The sequence below is a fragment of the Archocentrus centrarchus genome, chromosome 14 (assembly GCF_007364275.1).
Source record: "Archocentrus centrarchus isolate MPI-CPG fArcCen1 chromosome 14, fArcCen1, whole genome shotgun sequence".
NCBI lineage: Eukaryota > Metazoa > Chordata > Actinopteri > Cichliformes > Cichlidae > Archocentrus > Archocentrus centrarchus.
The window spans coordinates 28,872,590-28,892,115 of record NC_044359.1 but is presented as its reverse complement, the minus strand read 5'-3'; the positions used below and the strand labels follow the sequence as shown (position 1 = coordinate 28,892,115).

The 19,526-nt window shown below is 39.8% G+C and overlaps 1 protein-coding gene across 1 annotated transcript in view; it reads right to left on the bottom strand.

Annotated features, from left to right (window-relative positions):
* The window catches only part of LOC115791818 (roundabout homolog 1-like), an 80,753-nt gene that overhangs the window by 44,366 nt on the left and 16,861 nt on the right, over positions 1-19,526 (bottom strand). The window contains exon 2 of the mRNA XM_030746086.1: positions 15,285-15,611. Coding sequence (XP_030601946.1) covers positions 15,285-15,611 — 327 coding nt within the window. The remainder of the gene's footprint in view (positions 1-15,284; positions 15,612-19,526) is intronic.

Sequence of the window (19,526 nt, the reverse complement as noted above, 5' to 3'; positions counted from 1 at the left end):
TTAATAAACCACTTGTACTGTATACCAACAATTTTTCGGTGTTTTAGAACAACTGAAAAGTAGTGCTAATTAATGAAGAAGAGAAAGCAGATTTCCAACTTTGCATTTAAAATTGTACCGCACTGTACAAAAGTCTTGAGCCATGTTGTGTAAGGTTCCATTGTGTGTCTTTCTTTCCAGGTATGCTCGTGTTTGGGATCATTGTCATGCTGAAGAATGAAGATGTTTCCAGTCAGGAACTTTTGAGATGGTATTGCATGGTACATCGAAATCTGACCGTTGTTTTCTGCATTCAGCTCCAACACCACTGGCTGAAATGCAGCCACAAACCATGATGGAGCCGCCACCGTCTTTTACAGATGGCTGTAGACACTCACTGTTGTACTTCTCTCCTGACCTACATATTGACGACAATTCATTCTCCATAAGACCTGTTGCCACTGATTTTCAGTCCAGTTTGTGTTTAATCTTTCATACTCCAGCCTTTCCTTCCTGTTTCCTTTCCTTAAGAATGGCTTCTTGACAGCCACCGTTCCATTTAGAGCATTTCTGATGAGGCTTCAGATACTGTTCATCTGCTGTAGATAGTTTTTAGGCCTTCCACTTCTTCTTCTTTTGTCCTCCACTTGTCCAGTTGTCTGTTATGTGAAGACACAACACTGGTTCACACTTTGATTTCAGTGCCTTATTTATGCTTAAATGATTCACAGGTCATTGTTAAGTGGCTTAACAAAATATATTCTTCTGAAAAGGAGTGCCAAAACAGGTCATGTCAAAGAAAAACTTTGAAAGACCATCAGAAAGCCTGGAGAACTATTGCTCAAGAGCACTTTAAAAAAAATACATAAAAGGCTCTTTGGTAGCAAAATATAAAGAAATGAGGAGCTGCTTTAATTTTACACTGTATTGTAGTTTTCTTAAATCCACCTGTTTTTTTATTATTATTACATAAATAAAGGAAGTGAGGGGGTACAGGAGATGACAGGATTGCTTAGACGAGTGAAGCTCTAGCATCTGCCTTAATGGTTTCCTCTACAGACTATTTGTTATCTTAGCCTAGAAGTCAAATCATGCACTCCTCCAAAAACAAGAATTAGTTTCACTGATTGATCTGCTACCTGAATGGACAATGTCATTTCCTCATTTCTGTCCAACAATACCCCCAATGCATGAGTCTAATGGAGTCATCAATGATGTGTTACAGACTGAGAGAAAAAGCTGTAATAGGGTAATGAGGTTTGGTTAGTCTTCACCCTTAAGGCTACTCAAACTGAAATGTGGTATTTAGCTTCAGCTGTGCAAATAATGAATAATACATAGCAATATATGCTACGTAATGTGATGGTGGTTAAAGCATTTTATGCAGCTAAGCTGTGTATGAATAATAGCGTAATCTGCTGCAATTATGGATAGATAGGTTATAATTAGTTCACTGTAATCCCTCCAGCTGTCTGCCTCTAAGCAGACTCAGCACTGTCTGGATCCAAACAGGAAGAAATGTTAAAGGGAGCAGTTAGGGGTAGGGAAAACCTTTTTCTGGGAAGACAGTTTTTGCATTGTGGACTAAAATTAAATAATGTCCTTCACAGTCTGTTAAGAGAGTCTTCTGTGTCTGTACGGAGACAGATGAGTGGCTGCGAAGAGCAAAAGAACTCCACAAAGAGGAGAGAATCCGGTTTGAGACGAGGTCAGTGCAAAATATCATTCAGGCTGTAGTCCCACACTCCCACGCAGCAAAGCACACAGGTCCACATCATAATAAGGGGTCTTTTTTTTTTTTAATCTAGCCTTGGTTGGCTTCCACTCTCTTAATTTCAATTCACTGTCTCATTTGGCAGCATGTGTCCAAATTAATTGGTTTGTTGTTGGACACACTGTTTTCTTCCGCTCTGCTTGACATAACTATGCAATTGCTTGGGGGGTTTGAATAAAAAGTAGGAGGTCAACATACTTTTACGGTAGTCTTACAGTAATTTGCAAGGCAAGGAACAGCGAGCTTTACTGGGACTGAAACCCTTGATTAGACCCAGTAGGTGTCTCTTCTGAAGGTAGCCCATGTTTAATAGCATCCATTGACGCATACTGACTAACATGCATGAGCTGTTAAAGTCCTGGTGTTTTTGAGCTTGTCGCTCTGTGCAGAAAACAAATGGGAGTGAGAGGGAGAGCTATTGAACATGGCAGACTGTGTATACTGTAAACAATGTACAGCACATTTCCTGCTGTGTGTTCATGAGAGTGTACAGCCTCTTCCACTTTACCCTCCCAAAAGCAATTTGGTATAGGAGTTACCAAGCAGCACCACTGCTTTTAACTACGTACATGTAGGCCTACACACACAGGGTTCAAACACTGGTCCATGTACCTATTACAGTTATGTATTCCCAAATCTTGAAGGAAAATTGAATTGTAAAGAAAATGTTCAAAAACGAACATTCCTCTGACTTTGGAAATCAACCTTACTGATATTTGGTCTTTACAACAAACCATTCTCACATAAATATGAAGGCTTGTCAGGCACTGAGATAACAGGTTATAAGATTTCTGCTACAACCCAGTGCAGTGCAGGCAAATTATTTGTTGTGCTCACAGCACTGAAAATAATAGATTCAAGGGAAACACATCTTTCTAGAACATTACTTATTACATTGATCTTATTGTTCTGTATTATCCAGAGAACTGTTAACCACGGTTTTGGGCTGCTTCTTCTAAATCTCTGGGGGGTTTTTTCCTGTTCTGGTACTCCACAAACAGATTTTTCTTTTATATAATTTGGATAGATGAAGACATCTCAGAATCTTAAAACACTGAGCCATACATTTTCTTAGACCCAGGGTCCTAGTGGCAGTAAGGAATGTAAAAAAAAAAAGCCAGACGTCCTTGTTCCTTACTGTTTTCTCCAGCTAATCCCCGAGATCCTCAGATCAGATCCTGAGCCAACTTAGTGGTCTCGTCCCTGTTGACCATGCCTAGTTAGACCTTCAATAGGAGGCGCCCAGAGGTAGTCTAATCAGATGACCGGACCACCTTAACTCACTCTTTTTAATTTGGAGAAGCGGTGTCTGTAATACAAGGTCCTCCTGCAGAGCAGAGCTTTGCACCCTGACACAGAGACTGAGGTCTGCCACAAAAAAAAAAAACTCACTGCAGCCAGCTTCATCCACAGTCTAGCTCTTTCAGTTGTTGCCTGCAGTTCATACATGAAAGGTGTATAATATCAAAATGAATGGCAGCAAACTGACCACTGACCAGCACAAAGACAGAAGGTTCTGAACAATATCTCCTGAAGACACACAATTCATTCAGGGGTGTGAACTGTGGAGTGAACAGACTAATCAAACAGATAGGATTTCATATGTATCTGCAAGCAAGCATCAGTTATTCTGATCCTTTGCCATCTACCCTATTTATTTCCTTTTCATTCCTCCATACTATCCAACACTACCTCCACATCCCCGTGGCAATGTGAGGCAGGCAACAGTATCTGCTCTATTACAGTGCCTCTAGAGATATCTGCCTTCTCAGCATGCACCAGGGCCAGAGACGGAGAAACACATAAACACACACAGTACACACACAGCGGAGACCTCAGGTCGGAGATAATCAATGCCAACAGAGCAGCGCCAGCTAGAGAAGGTGGAGAGAGGCTGATTCAAGGCCAAGCTGTGCTCACATAAGAAAAAGCCAGCTAGAAGAGAAGGGATGGTCTCTACAGTTCTGTCATTTTGAACAATTTCAAGCAGTAAAAGTTGTTATAAGTATACACACGTTTAAATGATGCATTCCAACAACAAAAACAGCACCACATGGCTTCAGTATCTATTTATAAATGGCACACTGTGTGAGGAGAAAAAAAAAAGGGGGGGGGGGGGGGGGGGGCATCAGACTGACAGCACTCCTGCATCACAGTCGCTGTCTCCTCACACGGTGTCAACAAACCTCAAGGAAAGCTGACAAGAGGTGCAGGTGTCCAGTGGCTATTAGTCTAAAAACTTCCTCATCTGTCAGTGAAGGGAACCAGTTAGTGAAGCAGCTGTCAATTAAACAAGCACTCATCATGAGAAGCCTCTCACACTCAGAGCAGAGTGGGTGAAAAAGACGCCCGTGGCAGGTGGTTGTGTATGTTTTGTCTGTCGACGTTTCGGTTCAAGACCTTTAGCGAGACATTTTTCATGGCATATGTGACATAGATTGGTTTGATAAAGGCCCATAAGAAAAAAAAAAAACGAGAATGCACTGAAATGGCAGCCGGCAGCAAAACAGAAAAAGTGGATCTTGTTGCTTCGTGGGCGCCTCAGCAGGGGTGGGGAGCTTTCCATCAACCATGATCTATCTGGTATATTTATTTACAGGTTCTGAAAGCTTTCGCAATCAAGTAACAATACTGAAAATACAAAAATTGACACAAAGAATGTGTAAATGTCAACATTTTCTATGTTAATGCTCTATTTATCTGCAGTACTAAATTGGATGAGGGAGATCTTGCTTCTCAGCACCTGATCAATCCAATTATCAGTCCAGCTATGAAACCTGGCTCAATTCATTCACTCCAATGAATTCAGTGGGCCTATAATTAGCCCGCTCTGCTTGGAGGCCACTGGGATAAAATATAGGAATTGAGTTTGGAAAAAAAATTTCTTGTCAGTCTGTGAATTTTTCATGAGAAGATGTAAAACCTGCCAGGAGGAGGTTTGCTTACAGTCAATATGAAACTCAGACTCAGTTGCACCAAGAGACCCATTCAGACTTGAAGTGTTCGAATGCACGGTGAGATCTCACACACTATACATCTCACTGAAATATTAAAATCAAAAAGCAGCAGCTAACCATCTCTTAACTCTCTTAACTCTCTAGGTTGACTTGATCTTGATGGTGTTCTTTTACATCAGGAATGTAGGTTAATAATATTAAAATATTAATTGACACTGAGAAATCAATAAAATTATAAGCAACCAAAGAAACAAATTGGGTTTTTTGTTTGTTTGTTTTTTTTTTTGTTTGATTGTTTGTTTTTTCATGGGAATTCATTTCCTCTGTGGAAAATTCAAATATATTTGTGCAGTTTTTGTTAAAAGCAAAGCATTAGCACTCTGGAGCTGAGAGAATTTGTGCATTAGGGTAGAAGAGCATGCCTGTCATTCATCTGCTACTATACATAATGCTGGTCTAGAAGCTAGCGGTGCCATCAGGCACAGAGATTTGAAAGCTTTTATCATGTAACTCATGTTTCTTTTTTACTGGAAGGGGGACATTTTACTACACAATACAATATTTAAAGTTTGATTAACAAGAGCAGTATGCCTACACATCCATTTCTCTGACCCATGTGTGATGACCTTTGCCCTACTCTCAACCTTTTCCTCTGCATGTGCTCCAGGTCCGTGGTTGGTGGGGCAGGACTCGTCACCACCAGCTGGGAACACCTGGTCCCTGTGTTCCCAGACTATAAAGCTGTGGTTGGCACTTCATTCTGCCTCTCACTCACTTTGCTTGCCTGCTACTACTTCATGCATCTACTTAATTTCTCTTTAGGCTCTTTATGTGGTTGTTCCACTTACAATACCCATACTCACCTTTACACTCATGCACACTCTAGGGGGGGGGCGGTGCTCATTTTTCATTGTTTGATTAAAACAATCAGGTGCTCGTTTCTTTTGCCTCATCATTTCAAGAATGCAGCACGACATCAGTGCAGGGAATAGAAGTCAGTCATACATGGCATGGACTGTTCCTACAGAACTAAATTTGGTTATTTATCAGAAGCTGATCAACTAATATGCATTTTATATGTATAATAAAAGCTACAGAAAGTCCCCTATCATTTTTAACAGTGAAAACAAGTTGCTATGATAGATGATGATCTGACAGATGAGCTGTAAATGTTTATTGGTCATGCCTCCATAGTTACAATGTAGCAGAAATGGAGGAAAACGCTTATTAGTATAATGCACATATTCAAATTTGACATCAAACCCTGAAAATGTGTTTCTTTATTGTTATTAAGAAATACAAAATTAATAACAATACAACAGACATAATAAACTCCACCAAAAAGTAATATTGGTGGCATGATAGTATTTTTTTTATGGTTGACTGTGAAAAATTGCCAGTAGATTGCTGTTGTGAATGCTGACATGTTTTGCATAATTCATTAAATATACTGGGGGTGTGTGAGAGAGAAGACAGATTTATGCCCTGAATGCAACATAAAAATATAAAAACCACTGAGTATAGGTACATCGTGTGGTTTTAGTGTGTGTGTGTGTGTGTGTGTGTGTGTGTGTGTGCAGGGGCATTTATATTTGTATAAATTAATATGAAGTCCCAGTGCTTAGGGCTATATCACTCAGAAGATCCTTTTAATTATCTCCAGTTCCTCTTCGATGTGCCTTACTTTTCATTTACCTCTCAGCTTTATCCTCTCCTTCAGCTTCCACAGCTCCTTCTAATGCTGTCTGCATTTGTGCCTCTTTGTTATATTTCTGCAATAGCCTTGGGAAGAAACAGCAAAGTAAATATTCCACAGAGAAAAACACAGATTGAGAGAGGATGGCCAAACAGAGAGGAGGGATCTATTGGCAGAGGATGATTGCATTATGAAATGTATTTTCGTATTCTGTATCATTTCAAGATAAAATACTTTTATACATTTGAGAGAATGAATGGGATAGAAAGTCTACTTGTAAGCATATACTGCAATTGTGTTTGTAGGCACTTGTACTAGATTGCTAGGTTGCAGCAGATTGAAGAAGGCTTTCATTCAATTGTCTGTCTGGCACAACATAACACAGACCCTGAAATTGGCCTTGATGACAGAGAAAAAAAAATGTGTTTGAGGGTGAGGGTGGAAGAAAAACAAAAGGCTGCGAATTTTAGTTCTTATGACACCCACACTTGCAATTAATTGGAAAAAATATTGAAATTGCAAATCTGAATTCTGAATTGAACATCACAAAAAGGCTGTCAGTTTTCAAAAGGTAAAAAAAAAAAAAAATGAAGCACAGCCCTTCAAAGATTAGAAACACTGTCATAATTTAATTATGTTATAGGTACTGGAAACCAAAAAAGCATAATAAACCATATTTGTGCTTTTTTTTTTGAGGTGTGTTAGAGTATTAAGGTTCATGAAAGCACACAGGCACACCTTTGTTTTACTGCCTCTCTCACATTCATGCATACAATTTGTATGCTAGTGTGTATGACAATTTTATAATATGGGAGGGGGGGGGGCATTACTGGTCAAAAAAGCTTTCAGCAAACAGCTTCAACAGCAGCAGCTCCTTCACAAACCTGTCTGCAAGTATTCCCACAGGAGAGACGAAGGAAGAGAAGCAGGAAGAAAATGGCAGAAAATAGGAGATGCAGAACTGACAGCCAGGCAGGCACAGGAATGTGGTGCCTTGGAACTATTCATCTCATTATTCCACTTTCCACTGAGAACCCACCACACCCCTACGACACCCCCCACCCCCCATTTTTGCTGCATGTTATAAATTACCACATCTGCAGCCTATTAGAGAAGATACCAGAATCTTTGGTTGTGGTGGCTAAGCAGGAGGAACAACACTGCATCCACAGTCAATTACATTGCTGCTGCACTAGCAACTGCTCACATCTCTGATTCCAAGTGTCTGTCAGCGCTTTTATGTAGTGTGAGTTCTGTGAAGTACTCTGCCATGATACAGTATTCCCAGTGTCTCGTATTATTTCTCTATTAAAACTGGGTGATTAAATGTGTTGGGGTTGGTACTCCAAAAATTACACATTATATGCTACTTTAAAACAAAAAAAAAAAGGCATAAATCATGTTACCCATTTACTTGCTGAAGAAAGTAGTTTGTTACACTACTTGTTGCATTAAGTTTTTTACTACCAGGAAACATGCACCATCGCATAATAACCTGCTAAAAATGAAAAATGCAAACTTGAGGTTACATAAATGGAGGCTACAGCGCTAAAAGCCTGTCACTACTTTTGTTACCTGCTGAAAATCAAGCATTACTGACTGTACATTAAAGAGCTAAAGTGCACTTTACTCATTCTTGTTCTATTGTGCCATATATATCATTTTAGTACATAACCACAGGAAAAGGGTGTGTTGATTTTTTTTCTAACAGTCAATCATGCATATAACTGAAGAACACAACGCGTGTAACAGATGACTTATTGCTTGATAAGTAACTGTATTACTGAATCAGTAGAATAATGTATTTACATGACTGTGTTCCTCAAAACTGTGATGTGATTATGGTTTAATTTGGATCATGTTAAAGCCAACACTGATCATTGGCCATATTGTTCCACATTTGTTCATTTATATTATGTTTGTGCTTCAGTAGTCAAGTTTATAATATACTGTAACATTTAGCCAGTATATATTTCTAACTATATATAATTTACTTTACAGTAAGACCACCTGTGGTCGCTGTGGTGAAGATGATATTTAGCTTATAAATCAATCATTTCAGCTAGCTGGCTGCAAAAGTATTCAGCTAATTCTGATTTTCTGAATTTACCAAACATCTAAGGCCCGAATGTAGCTTGGCTGCAAAGCCCTGAATAAGTTATTACAAAATTAATGTAATATTTTACATTATATGTATACGATACAATAGACTTATCACTGTATGAAAGTTAAATAAAATGCTTTGATTGTGAAACAGCTAATTAATATGATTTTCAGGTTTGTAATGATGGCTATAAAGCTAGAGAAGCTATTTGCCTTTGAAGCAGATACAAAAGCAAAAGCTAACCATTTCAGTCTAATGGCGTCCCAATTTGACTTTGTTAAGCAAAATGTGAATGGCGCTGAAAGGATCTGTTTGTCTAAACTGCTTTGCTTCAAGCATGGTTAATAACAAACAATAAACACTGAGCTTAATTTTCCAGCAATTTGTCTGCCTGGTATTTATTCACAACATATAAGACTTGATTGTGCTCGGCAGGAATAAAATAAAAGTGTCCACCTCCAGTAGATCACATTAGAATTCTGATTTGCTTAATGATAGCCCAAAAAGTTGGCATTTAATTCACAAACACTAACAAACAATCATCAAACCACAATTACACAGCGCACCATCTGGGAGAGTGTTCATTTTTCATTTCCATGGCCTGAAGGGACTGTCAGAGTTGTGCACAGTGTTATTTCTTTATTTATTTTAACACAACAACACTCGACTTCTAGTGGCTGCTGAGATGGAGCGCAAAGAAAAAAGACGGCAAGTTTAAGAATCAAAACCAACGCAAGGTGGAAACGAAAAAAGGCAAAACAACGTTTGACACCTGAGGGTGTTACAGTAGCTTTAACCCTGAGCACGCATAAGGCTGGTGGGTGCTGTTGACTGTGGTGTGACAGATCGAGGATGGATAACACTAATATCTTAGCAAATGCACAGACATCACTCTTCTGTGGGTGACAGCAAGATTACTAAGCCATGCTGTAAGCACTTAATATTTTCACACTGACAGTTTCACAAGTAAAAAGGCAGAGCGGACATATAATTTATGTAAGTGCACACGGTTTGTCACAAGTTGTGGCTTGATGATGGTTTTTTTTTGTTTTTTTTTTTGTTATTTAATTTCAGTTGTTAGAAACACTTTTGCAGCTAAGCACATTAGTGCTGCTTATTGTTTATGCTGCTATGTTACAAATAAGCAAAGGAGCAAGCCAAGGGGACATGATGTCAGAGCAGCCTGACACAGCAAGCACAGGGTTATACAGGAAATAGATAAAATCAAGCTGGATTACTGCTCTAAGGATGCAGTGAAATGCAGCCAACAAGGAAGTTTTTCAGTGTGAAAAGTGGGGTGGGGGTGGGGGGTGGGGGTTATTGTCAGGGGAAATGGTACAAGGCAAACAGTATCTAACAGGCAACAATTGGAGCAGAACGCACTAATTAAACACAAAATGCCACCTAGCATGATTTAATGGATGAAGAAGAAATGAAGAGATAAAAGGCAAATGATGGAAAGCTACCCAGTGTATATGTTTTATGCCACTCATATACTCAGAGGCAAACTCTGCACAAAAGTCTCCTCATTTTCAAAAACAAGATTTGTTCATGTGACTTCCTCAGGCTGCCATAACCTTATGACCGGGACACACAGTAAGGCCAGTAAAGGTGGCTTCCTACAATATGTTTTTAATTTATATAATCACATATAAAGGTAGATTCATCAGATTTGGGGGCTTTTTTTTTATTAACAAATTCCCTGCTGATTTCCATACAAAAACACAGTATTCTTTTGTTTAGAGAAAGTATCAGAAAGCAAGGTGGTTGCAATTAATGCTGTCATTCAGTAATCACCCAGAGTGTAAAAATATGAAGGTCAGTCCTTTCCTCTATTGCAAAGCTCCAGCTTTTGTTTCAGTTAACATACATACATATACAGCACATTTCTGATATAATATACACAGAGACACACACTAAAAGCCAAGTTTTTGTGTTCTGATTATACGGCCACACACCCAGGAGCCATATGGTCTTTGTCAGAGGCTCTTGAGTACTTCCCTTCTCCCTTCACCATGCCGTTGCAAGCCAAACAAAGTCTTTCCCTTCATCCTGAGACTCTGGTACAAAGTTGGCTCTTGGAAAGGCTCAGCTGAAGGGAATACAGCAACTGAAATTGTTTAGACAATACTTGAGGAGCACTCGCCCCCAGTCTCCAGACTGTAAACACAAACCAGCTGTCCCTGGAGTGTGATACTTATTCACTGACTGATCTAACCATAGGCCAACTGGGAGAGAATAAGGGAGCGGAAAACAGGATAAGGAACAAGAGGCTAGCACAGCTTTCACAGACTGTCACAGGCAATTGGAAATAAATACTGATATGTGACTCTGTGGCTGTGAATGAAGACCATTCACAACGTGTCAGTGTTTGTCTATGAAACAACATCACTTCTGGTCCATATGGAGAGAAAATGACAACCTTCCTGTGACATACCACTCTGCTGCCTCTTAGACTGCATTTCATCCAGAGTGACTGGAGACAAGATGTTGTCAGCAGCAGTGACAGCCATTTGAAGTAAAGAGGCATCATTTAATGGATAAGGGCAGTCAGAGGGGGACGTGAACTCCAAGAAGCTGCCTCTGTCTTTGCTGCCTCGTATCGTATCTCATATCTGAACCTGCTTGGTTTTAGCATAAGATTTCAACCACAGAGCTGTGGACACAGAGACAGACAGGGTCCCACCACAAGCTGCCAATCTGAAAGGGCGACTGAGGTAAGCATATCTCATCGTCCACATCAAAGAGAATGACGTTACAGTGGACATGTCTGTCATCTTAATGCATATATATATAATACTTCGCATGGTGTCCACTGACTTCCCAGCTACAACCAGAGCTCTCAGAGTGTGGTGGCCAAAAGTGGCTCAGAGTATTGTCTTAACCAATTATATTAAACAAGACAATGAGTTCTCTGAGTAGGTGCAGATTAATATAAAGTTGTTCTATTAAAAAAACAAACACATCAACAACAACAAAAAGTATTAACAACAATGGATCCAAACAAGTTTATTGAGCGAAATCAAATGAAAAAAATGGCTCTGAGATGTGCTGTAATTTCAGCTTGTAAGCTTCTTGTAAACTGTCAGGTTATGACAAGTGACATGCTTCAATATAGAATCATGAAGTAAAAATAATAGCATTGCAACATCTGTTGGTGAGAAGGGACACATGGTACTGTAGAGCACATCTGTTGATAATATGAATAATGCATTAGTTCATATCCCAATAAACTGTATATACAAACAGAGCAATCTAGTGGGACACTCTAATTGCATGACGAGTGGTGTTTCTGCATGGATGTCTTTCCCTGTGGCTCATTACTTCATCACTGCAGTCCTTCTGCTTAACCTTCAGCCCTGCAATGAGCCTCACTTTCCTCTAGCAAATGACAGTGTCCAATTTGATTAAGAATAACATTTATTTCTTTCTCTCTCTTACTATACCTAAAACTGTTATATTACCCAATAACCTTTAGAGTACGCAAGCCGTGACTTTGCCTTCACCTCAATAAAGCTCTTCATGATTGAATCAAGTGGCTGAGGTCAACAGGACATATGTTCATTTCCCAGGGTCCTCTAGGGTCCCTGCAGGCAGGAAAAATATGCTGAGTGTCTTCAGTGACATTTATTGGATAGGAACTAAGTTTTTTTTTTTTCTCTCATTTCATCTCTTTCAATTTTAGAGAGGATTCCTCTACACTGTTTGTGCACATGAGTGTGTATGCCTGTGCACATGTCTGCGCGCATGTTGTGCATGCTTACACAGTATTTCAACCCTGTGGTCATGCTTCAGGCACCAGCACATAGTACATCTGTCACTGTCTCTACAACTTCACCTCAATTTTCCGCAAACAAGTTCCACTTCTGTGCCTTGAAGGACAGATACTTCTTCCTCAGTGTCTTCCGTTCCAGTCTGTCTCTGTCACTCCTTTCCTGCTCCCATCCCTTTACATCTGTCAGCTTCCAACAGTCTTTTGTCAGCCGCCTCAAAGCTTTTCATCATCGTTCCCTTATTTTAGTTAATTTATAAGAGCAGCAGAAATGGTTTTAATACAGTAATTTTCCTTGGAATTGGGTTGAAGCTTTGGTAAGTAATAATTTTCCACCGTAGCTTTCACATTTACTTTGTCCGCAAGAGACGGAAAGGCTAATTCTCCACGTCAGTGTACTGCAGCATCTCCAACTCACGTTACAGAAACATATTTGAAATATTATATGAAGTAGTAAGATGTTGATGACAGCCATCTTTAATTGACTCTGACCTCTTTAATGATTTTTTTGGGGGGGAGGGACACTGGTAAAATAGAATATGCATGTAATAAACTGCCATCATCATGTGTTCTCTGTATTGTATACCATGCAAAGCAAAAAGAAAAACACATATAAAACAAGAAACATTAGTGTCTTTACTTGACCTGAGCTCATTTCAAAGAGACTGATGCAAAGTCAAAAATGCTTTCTTTTTTTTTTTTTCAGGAAATTATGGTCACCATGTTGGGAAGTTGCTGTTCATGAAGCTGGATGGATACCTTGCACATCTGTGAAGGTACTATACACAGTGAACTAAACACGGAGATATGCTTCAACCTAGACAGTGGACCTCATTCACAATCAGTGGGTATACACGAATCCCTGCTTAAACTGTGTGTATGAGCACCTTTCACCATCTGCTTCATTCTTCTGTCTGTTGCGCTTATTCTCACTGTAATTTCTATACGTCAAACTGACTGCAGATACCAAGAACATGCCTGTAGATTTAAATAGTGATTCACCAACAAAATGCACAGTGGTGAGAACAAAATTGGCCAGCGTGCATATTTACTGAATTCCACAGTAATTTTGCATGTGCACTTATTCCTACACACATTAGTGAATGAAGCCCATTGTCTTTTTTTCATGGGAGACCTTGTTTGTGTCAACTAGACAATGTTAAACCACTTCCTGCATCTATTACAGCATGCAGGCAGTAAAAGTGCCTGTCATCTGACCTTCCGCCCACTGAAAACATTTAGCGCATTATTAAATAAAGAACTCTTGCAAAAGATGCCCTGAATGGCTGAGCAGCCAAAAGCCTTTATCGAGCAAGACTGAGAAAACATTTTGCTCACAAACTGCAGCAATTGACCTTCATGGTTACTGAGCGCTTACAGAATGTTGCTGGCATCCAATTCACAATGAGAATGCACTTTTTCAGCTTCAGCATTTGGCATGTATTACTGTTGTTAAATATAGCACCGAAATAATTTGCACAGCATCTTAACTTTTAGGAAACAGCTGAATAAAAAAAAGAGTAACCGGATCATGTCAGCTTGAAACCCTCTCACCTTTTAGAAACCATCTCCTTTAAACAAAGCAACGCTACACAGTTACTATTACACTAAAGAGCCTAAACAAATTATTTCACACCCGTTTGACAGAGTGAGGTCAGTCCTCCTTTTAACACTCCCCAGCTCTTTACCTCTCTCTTCTAAACTTCTTAACTCAGCAGCATTTGCCAAAGGGCATTCTGTTTTACCATCTAGCCCCAGGGTGACCCATGAATCTGTGTGACCTCTGAAGGATAAAGCAGGGAGACATAATTCATCCAGGCAGCTTCAACAAGTCCTCTCTGTGTTCCCCCTCGACCTTAAAGCCTGGCAGTAAATTTAGTGAGCTACAAGTAATAAACTCTCTCCCTAGAGGGCTTAGCTTCTCAAGGTAGGACCGCTGATCTAGCATTACCAATATAGCATTTGACCATCTCTTTCATTACAATTCAAAAGGTGAAAGAGATACTGGAGGGGTATTATTATTCCAAAACCTTGATGCCTGCCCAGGAGATCGAGTCTGGGTTAGTGCACTGCAAGCTGAAGCAGCTGAGCAGAACTGGGGATTGACAGTAAAAGATGGGGGAGCTATGAAGTGAGTGAGGGCACGGCCATGGTTATTAACCCTTGTCACCAACACTTTCAGTCCATTATTTACTCTTGTTTCATTCAGACTAATCCTGGTATTTCTTACAAAAACTGCCCTATGCAAGGCTGTCAGTCTATTTACACTTACCCTGTACTGATGGTCATGAGCCCTGACCTTTTGCTCTTTGCCTTCTTCTTCTTCAAATGCTCCATTCCAACACTCAAGATAACATATAAATACATGCATATGATTGGTTCCTGCATCCAACCAGTTGGATTCCTGCCTGAGACATATTGCAGTAAAGAGCTGTTTTACTGGCAGCTCCCCCATACTTGCTGCTTCCAGCAAGGCCATGATTCAGCAAGTTGAGGTTGTCACCTGTTAGGGACACACAGCTGCCGCTTGTCTGAACTTCCTTCTGTCTCTCAACCATAAAAATGAACTATTTTAGAATGAATGTTGCAAAATGAAAAGGAATAGAACTGCATGATGTATTTCATGTTTAATCAGATCAGTGCAAGTGGTTAAAAACTTAAATATAGATTCACTGTAGTACAAATAAATAAATAAACCTAATCATGCAGTAGATTATCTTTTGGTTAGAAGATATTAAATTTGATGTTATCATTATCCTTTGGAAGATTTAATTAAAATGTTTATAAAAGCCTAGGTGATTAAAATCCGGTCATGTGGGTATTGGACCTGGGTATTAGATGGAACTTTTGAATTCCTGATCAAACGCTTACAGATATGAGACATACTTTGGTGTTGCTTGACTGCTTCCACTGATTCTGATAGATAAACCCTCCTGGGTGATGCCATTTGCATCTCTTACCAACAAGAAGACACCAACAAAAACACATTAATAGGAACTTACTGGCTACTTCCAGAGACGCATTGTGACTGATCGCCTGGCCCAGGTAGTTTCGGGCGACGCACACATAGCTGCCATCGTCCGGCTTGCTCCGTCGTCCATGGACGATACGCAGGAAGAAGAGGGACCCACTGGGCAGCAGCATACGGTGGGAGCGGGGGTTGTCCCGGTCCGTCTCAACACGCTCCCCATCTTTGTACCATTCCACCGTAGGGGCTGGACGGCCCTCTGCCTTACAGTTGAGAGTGGCTGGCTCCCCTTTGGACACGATGAGGTCAGAAGGGTGTTCCACGATACGGGGAGGGAAGTCTTCCTGGCGAAGACGAGACCCTAGAGAGGAAGAATTGTGCAAAATATAAGGTATAACCTTTACTACTAAATAAGCTATGCTTGTTGTGCATGTTAGCGGAACACAAAAACATCACAACAAGCCATAGTGAAATATAACAAATAATCCTTCCTCTCAATAAAGAGTGGTGCTAATCAAAACAGGAACAGTTCTAAAGGAATTAGACATGGCACGTTATTACTGATGTGCAAGTGCCTTGAATGAGCAATAATCCAGTCTGACAATGTAATTACCACACAAACACATCCCCTCTCATAGTACACGTCCCTCCTCATAATATGTTTTGCTGTTGTTTAGTAGTTGGAACCCCATGAGGCACTGATAATTAAAAAAAAACGATGACAGGTGAAATCCTCAGGAAGTAATATCTCTGAAAACACGTCTAGCCTTCAAACATGTATTTGTAAGACGTAAGTATTCACAGCTTTTAAGAAAATCTTTTAAGCTGAACTATAATAGGATTATGGCGTTATCTGAGTTCCCCCCCCAAAACACCGTGATGTCAATTTTTGCACTTATTCTGCTAATTTAAATATTTAACATGTTTAACTGTATTAAGACTGCACTTCAGTTCAAACTGAAACTAGAGGCAGAAAAGCACCTGCCTCTAAGTCTCTTAATAAGTATACTTTATAAATGATCAAGGAAATGTATATTTTCAAAAAAATAGATTATCTCTACGTTGGAGCCAGTTTCACCACAGCCTCCCAAATTATTAAATAAACCCAAATGAAATATCTGCAGCCACACCTGCACTAACGCCTACAAAATCACCTCTAATCCACGAAATACTGTGGAGATGTCAGTCATACTGGGCTGTAAAAGAAACTGTGTAAGAATGAGTCCCAGTGAGGCAGAGGACAAAGAAAACCTCCCTAATGAGATCCAGGTACACAACTGCAATGCCTCTGTACATCTTACATTCTATTCATCTCTTTCCAACCCCCCATCACACTGAAGCGTACACACACAAGCCCACCACCAACCAGTCTGCAAACAGACCATTACTCATTTTCTGTCCTTCTTCCCTCCAGTATTTTCTGAATCTGGAGTGAATTCTGCAAAACTGCTACAGGTGTTATTGTTTTCCAGAATCAGCTTAGATCACCTGTAATCCTGAAACAAAAGGCACAAGTAAGTGCGTTTAAAGGTGAAAACATCACACTATAGGAAAAGGAGGCTGCTGTTTACCCTCCCTGTAACTGTAGAAACACTTCTGTTTTTTTCCTGCTGTTTCAAACAGTATTTTACACCGCCTTCAGTCGGTCTTACTTTAATGTACCAGTGGCCCTGTAAAGCTGATAATCACACTGTGTTAGAGAGTGATGAGCCCCTACACTCCCGCTGCAACCAATAAATCCCATACAGACAAGTGTTTACACAGATAGATAACACCTTGTGAAATGAGTGAGAATTTGATGTACTGGGTAGTGTGGTACAGTTCCTGTGCTTGCACAAAACTGAAATTTCTGTTTGTTTGTTTGTTTTTTGAATGTGTTTGTTTGGTTTTTAAAGCTTTTAGAGGAGATTTTTTTTTTCTTTTAATTATAAGTAGCTTACAACTCTGCCATTCACCAACTGATAGGAACAAAAATGTGATAAGTATGCAAGCGTATCATTAAAATCGAACGATATGCGGGCATTTGTATGTTTTGCATCCAAAATACTCCATAATTCATGGCCAGTAGCAGTTTGACTAAATGGATGTGGACAGCCGAGAGTCCTCCCACTGCCCAATTTTTACATTTTTTATTATCGTTTGCTTAATATTTGCCTTTGTCTCCACGTCACGTTTTTTGCCAGATGATTGATCTAGCTAACAGGCTAGATGGTAATGAATGCAAAATTTGACAAAAGCTGATTTCTACAAAAGACAGGTAATTACACATGTAAAAAAAAAAATGATCCCCAGAATTATTCAGGAACCCCACAGCAGTTTCTTATTTAACAAAAACACCCTGGCATGGTGCAAATGTAGCCTGAAGGCATGTAACAATGATAGAAATCTGTTTAAACAGATGCCTGAAAATGAACGTGCTGAATTTTTAAGCATGGCACAAGATTTTTGGTACCATAAGCTTTCTGTAAACCTTTATAAACTTTTCTCTTTAAGGGATATCAGCTGGCTCAGTCACACTAGAACAAAAATAAGACAGCATACTCCTTGCAACTCGGAAAAATTGGTGGTTTCCCAGTGATTGTACTCAGCAACTGATTGCAAATAGGTGCAGTGACCACCCAGAGGTTAAGCCTCTACGCAATCACTTTCAATCGCAAGGCGATTGCACAGGTCACTTGGGGGGAGGCCACCTGTCTCAATTGCTTTTAGACTCAGACTAACTGCAGTCAGATTGTCGAAGGTTTACAAATACATGCCGTCTAATCTATGAATGCAGATTGCCAAGAAGTTACAATCAATCTGAGCCAGTTTGGACCGATGAGTGCAACTCATCTGCAATGTGTCACTTCGCACTATTGGACTCAACTCAATTGGTTGTATTGGGATTATATTCCCGTATTAAAGCAAGGTTACCAAGTGCCTATGTCATTCTGCGGTTAAATCACCATCCTGCGGCAGCTATGTCACGATTTGTGGCAGAATTTCTGAATTTCTCTTTCAAATCTATGAGGTTCTGGTGGGACTCTGAATCTAAATAGTTAATGTGAATTTGTGATTTTTGCTGATTTATCACAGTTAATTGTTATATTATCACAAACAGATCGCATGTAATTGCCAGCTTGACCCCATTCAATTACAAGCTGATAGCAGACTGATAGCTGACTGACTCCAGCTTATTGCCGTTTTATTGCCATTTAGAAGTACCAGAGTCACTTTGGAGATGGCGACTGACTGAAAGGGGTCTCAGAACTGCTCCCTGTCTTTAAAGCAACCATTTCAGAGACAAGAAGATTGAAAGTCCACTGCATACAGTGATTTACAATTTTGGTCATGCCGCAGTCTCCAACCACTGTTTTCCCTTGTGTGACCAGAGCATCAACTAGGACGCCTTGAAACACCGACTATTGCTCCCAGAATCTAAATCATCATATAAGTGTTTTTGAGTTCCCACACTGTAGTGACATGAAGTATGAACAGCAGTAATCACATCAAAATCAATTGGAAATGTTCTCAAGACTGCACAAGTTACAAAACCATATACCTGCTCCTCATTTTTTCATTTGTGTCGGAGATTTCTGCCTGCATCATGGGGGAATAATGGGGAATTTAATTGTTACAATGTTGAAGCAATGCTAGTTACTTTTTAACATTTGCAGTGTTTTGAGCACTTATATAGTAACTGTTTGTTACCATGTTTAGATGCTCTCAGTGACAATGTTAATACGATATTGTTCAGCAGGTGTAGCACTAACCATTCCCAGCATCTCAGATGAGCATGCATGTTAACATGGTAGCATTTATAGCTGTGGCTGATGGAAATGAGGACTGGTTGTGATGCACTTGAATGAAGGAGAATGACTAAGCTTACAAGAATTCATCCCCTGGGCACTATTAACATTTACACTTCAGTTGTGCACTTAAATTGTTAGAACTCTGAGGGGAGAAAAAAAGTAAATTGGGTAAGTAATTCTTCAGGTATCAGCACAGAGCAGTTTCTCAAATGCATTTTTTCTCATCCTAAAATTGAAACTGAAACAATGTTAGCTGAGTGAAGGAGCCCTGAATCATTTAGAGAAAGATGTGCAGTAATCTTAACCAACACAAAGAAAAGCAAAACACATTCTGTAGCTTTTCAAACCAAATACAAAAAAAAGCCAATCCCACCCATATAGCTGTGGGCAAAAACTGTAAATATTTAATTTGAGAGCAATTTTACACACCGTCTAGACATTTAAACCAGTATCAGAACAATACAAACAAGGCGGCCAATGTGGCC